The 4,571-nt window shown below is 35.2% G+C and overlaps 1 protein-coding gene across 1 annotated transcript; it reads right to left on the reverse strand.

The window, feature by feature from the left end:
• Positions 1-277: 277 nt before the first annotated feature.
• Positions 278-1,686, reverse strand: LOC110894515 (AP2/ERF and B3 domain-containing transcription factor RAV1). The gene has a single exon (XM_022141740.2). The coding sequence runs from the start codon at positions 1,600-1,602 to the stop codon at positions 532-534; it is 1,071 nt and encodes a 356-aa protein (XP_021997432.1). The 5' UTR covers positions 1,603-1,686; the 3' UTR covers positions 278-531.
• Between the last annotated feature and the right edge of the window lie 2,885 nt (positions 1,687-4,571).

Genomic DNA, 4,571 nt, shown 5'->3' on the forward strand with positions numbered 1-4,571 from the left:
AAAATATAGTGAATTTAAGTGATAGATTAAGCACATAACACTACAAATAAATCAGTATCACCGACAGCTTAGTGAATGAGATATTTGAATACCATATATTAATCGAATAGAGAGACCTAATTAAAGAGAACTACTTTCTTGAGAGGCTAATAAGATGCTTGAATACCAAATTAAGATCAATCAAAGGCTACTGGAAACAGTGATGATAATTACAGTTAAATCAAAACAACATATATGAAGAATAAAGGTTAAGCAAAGACCTAACTGAGATGATGAATTTAGGGAAAAAAAGTTTCTATTTTTGTTATTCTTTTTCAATTTTTTTACAACTGTTCAACATGATCCCTACAATGAGCTTTCTTTAGCTCAATTATCGTTGAATTTCTAAAATTCAATATACAAACTTTTGCAACTTGCATCTCCTCTATTCCATTCCCACCACTTTCCAGCCCCATCATCATCATCATCATCTCTAGAAGAAAAAAAGTAATCCAAAATATTATCAAACATACCCCAAAGAAAGAGAAATTGTTACAAAGGGTGGATAATTCTTTGTTTCTTACAATTCCCTATCCCCAACAACATATCCATGTTATTTCTCTTCCCATTGCAAATGTTATCAAGACGGGCATTATTATTATTATTATTAGTACTACTACTATTATCATCACCGCGGAATATGTCAACTCCAAACAACCTAAACATCTGTACTGGTTGAACCGGTTGGATCGGTTGTGGATTCGCGTTACCTGACTCGTTTTTCGTCTTCCAATCGATGTAAAGCTGCTTGTCTGGACCGGTAGATCTTTGAAAACTAACAATGTCACCGGCTTTTAAATTCTTTTCCTTGACAAACCGGCTCCAACCTTTGGTTAAAACATAGCTTTGACTACTATTCCAATATGAATAACGAAATCTCCAAACTTTCATCCCAATATCTTCAAAATGCAAAAGAACTCCTTTTGAAGTGTTTCCAATTTGCAAAGGGAAGTGCTTCTCGGCATGTTGCTTCGGTATCACAAGCCGGTTCAGCTTTCCGACGTCGCTAGGGGTAACCGCCTTTTCGAACAATTGTTCACGAGCGTTGACCAACTTGTGACCCGATCCAAACCCGGTTTTGAAAGGGTTTTTCTGTAAGCTGTTGTTTCTTCTACTTTGCTCTAGCTCGTCATTGTATGTGTGTTTCCTCAACATATCAACAATCTCAGATTTAGAATGAGAATTCAAGAAACTCAATTCGAAACTCGCTTCTTCGCTGTCCGCAGGAAGCGGTTTGAGGTTGGTGACCGCATCACGGCCACGGAACCTTTGCACGGCCGTATCATATGCTTTCGCAGCTTCGTGTTCTTCGTTAAACGTCCCGAGCCACACGCGCTGGTGTTTCTCGTAAATCTGAGCTCCCCAACGACCATTAGGCTGTGGGACAACACCTTTGTACCTTGATGAAGGCAACTTAGACCTTGACTCGGCTTCTAAACCGGCTTCTTGGTCGAGAACCACGCTTCCAGCGCTTCCGATTGGTGGTGTCATCGTCACCGGGGCCGCAACTGTCGAGGTTGTATCAGTAGTTGTGCTTTGATCATCTGTGGAGCTTCCATTCATTGTAACTACTTAGAGAGAGAAACAAGAGAGAATGAGGGTGTTTAGAGAGAGAAGAAAATGTGTTGTTTATGAAAGGTGTTGGAGAAGAGTTGAGTATATATAAGAACACTTGTATAGCTAGCTTATTGTTTATGGTGCATAAAAAATATTCGTATTAACAATTTTCATATTCTTAGTACTAAGGACATGGATAATAAAATCTTGTTTGTTAATATGGTGCACAAATAATATTTATATGGCAGTTTCAGATATTAATTCTAATTGTAAGGAGGATAAAGTCTTGTGTGTTAATTGCACTTATGGTAATATATGTTTATACGTAAAATATACAAAAGAAATTTATGTGTGGTGGGTCAACTCAGAGATGGTGAGGAACCAAGAAGATTCATGGCGACTTGGTATATTATATACAAGTTGCATTATAATTATTGATGGATAACACAACATGTGTATATGTGCACACACGAACATATATATACAGAGATACGACATGCGTATGTATACAGACAGTGTGTAAGAGAGCAAGTGGATGCGCGAGTTCACATGAGAGGGGACCTAGTTTTAAGTGCATCCTCCAATCCTTTTACTGATTGTGCTATACCGGCAAATGAGAGCATGGTCTCTATCTCTCTCTCTCACACACAAGCGTGTGTGTGTGTGATGATGTTTATCTTAGCTCCCATTGGTTTGTACCGAAACAATCAACAAATAATAGAGAAGATTTGATGAAGCATATATTTAACTAGATAAGATGACGAGACTACCTTTTCTTCACAGCATATATATTTTTTTAACGGCTAACGAGCCCTCCAAATACGCTACTAGTAAAATTCATCACATTAGGATACACACGCATCTGAATCGGGAAAAACCCTTACCTAGGGCTGAAGCCCATGAACACTCGCCTAAAGGCACGACAGTGCGGTGAGCTAAAACCCGCTCAGTTCAAGGATCGAACTAGCGATCTCCACATATTCGCCTATTCTCCCACCACCACCTCATTGGCATCACAACATATATGTTACATACATACTTGTGTATACTACAAATGCATCTCACCTACATGTATGTACACGAAAATAGTACGTTATTTTATCATCGTATAGTTCCGGTTCGATGGAGTAATTAATAGTTTTTGTTGTGAAATAAAGCATGTAGAGTTCTATTATTGTAGTAAGAGATATTTAAGTATTATTTCATGTTTATGTTAAAACTCATTTTTAAATGGCAAAATCTAGGAAAATATAAGGTTTAACGTTGAGCCTAACTCTAAGTTGATATCCGTAGAGATATCATCAACTTGAAGGTTTTTATTGGGGTTTTTTTCATTTACAAGAAACTAAAACAAAGAAGTATTGGGTTTTATACATACTTTTTATGTTCTAACATTTGGAAATTAAGTACATTTGGTTAATTTGTGTACCAAAATTTAAGTGCTAATAGTAACTAACTAAACCAATGAACTAATTAATCTCTCTACAGTTGACTGTTGACTTTAGAATTTCATGCTTAATTAAAACCTCGTTGAGTTTGACTTTAGGAGCCTAATTTGATCACTATATACATTTGCTGTAAGAAAAGGTATAATTTTCATATGTAACATATGTATTACTAAAAGAAATAAGTGCTTATAAAGTCATCATTAGGGTATTTTTCCCCCAACGTCCATCATTACGGGTAAAATGTGGTAATAAAAAAAGGCAAGTTAGACTAACAAGTTTGTATTATATAATTAACACCATTCTCTAAATTAATAAGGTTGAATAACCTTTATAAACTATCAACTGAACAAGTGCGAGAATGTGTGAACGCTTACATGTTCAACATAATAAAAAAAAAAGTTAAAAAAAGGTATAGAGCACTAAAATATATTGTGATTTGAATGGTGTATTATCAATTTGTTATATACTCAATATGCATTTTAGCACCAATAAATTATAATACGTAATCGAACGTAGACATATAACCGAGAATTTACATGTGAAATGACTAGAGGTGTAAGTTTATTTTATCATAAATATATGGTATAAGAAACTAGAGGAAATAACTATTCTTATGATTTTCTTACAAATGCATAATAATTATTAGCTTGACCATGGGTATAGGGATCGCCTAGTTAGGTCAGAAAAAAAAAGTACCCAAAGTTATCCTTCGAATTAATTCTTAATGTTTTAATTTAAGATGAAATACAAATAAATAAATATTATATATATATACACACACATCAAAGTTTCATTTACATAATTTCACAATTTTCATTTTGTCATCCTTTTATATATTTACTTTTACTTTGGAAACAGTTATCAACACAGTTTTAATAGATACACACACGAATAACCATATTTTTACTTTGCTTTGTTGTACGACGAGTATCAGCAGTGTAACTTATTATAAATGCCCTTTAATATTATTTATGTAACTTTCTATGGCCATAGGTTTAATAATCTAAAGGACATTTGTAGAACATGGGTGTTTTAATGTGAAACTTCAATTGGTCCTAGGTTTCAAGTTTGCTTTGCTTTGGCACAAGAAATAAACAAGTGAAAAGATAGAGTTAAATGCTTGCTTGGTCCCTATGGTTTGCAAAAATTCTATACTTGGTTCTAGTGGTTTACTAATTACACGCGTGGTCCTAAAAGTTGTCAAAAATGCACTCGGTTGGTCCCCTAACCTAACCTCTGTTAAATTTCTCAGTTAAAACACCCCATGTGCTATGTGAGGGTAGTTTGGTCATTTCCTAGAAGGGGGTGGGGTGGGAGAACCAGAAAATGACCAAACTACCCTCACGTGCCAAGCACATGGAGTGTTTTAACTGAGAAATTTAACAGAGGTTAAGTCAGGGGACCAACCGAGTGCATTTTTGACAACTTTTCGGACCACGCGTGTAATTAGTAAACCACTAGGACCAAATATGAAATTTTTACAAACCACAGAGACTAACCAAGCATTTAACTCTGAAAAGATAACTT

Source organism: Helianthus annuus, chromosome 12 (assembly GCF_002127325.2).
Source record: "Helianthus annuus cultivar XRQ/B chromosome 12, HanXRQr2.0-SUNRISE, whole genome shotgun sequence".
NCBI lineage: Eukaryota > Viridiplantae > Streptophyta > Magnoliopsida > Asterales > Asteraceae > Helianthus > Helianthus annuus.

Bases quoted from the DNA above. Each gene is read 5' to 3' on its own strand.
- LOC110894515 (XM_022141740.2), bottom strand. From the start codon at position 1,602: ATGAATGGAAGCTCCACAGATGATCAAAGCACAACTACTGATACAACC.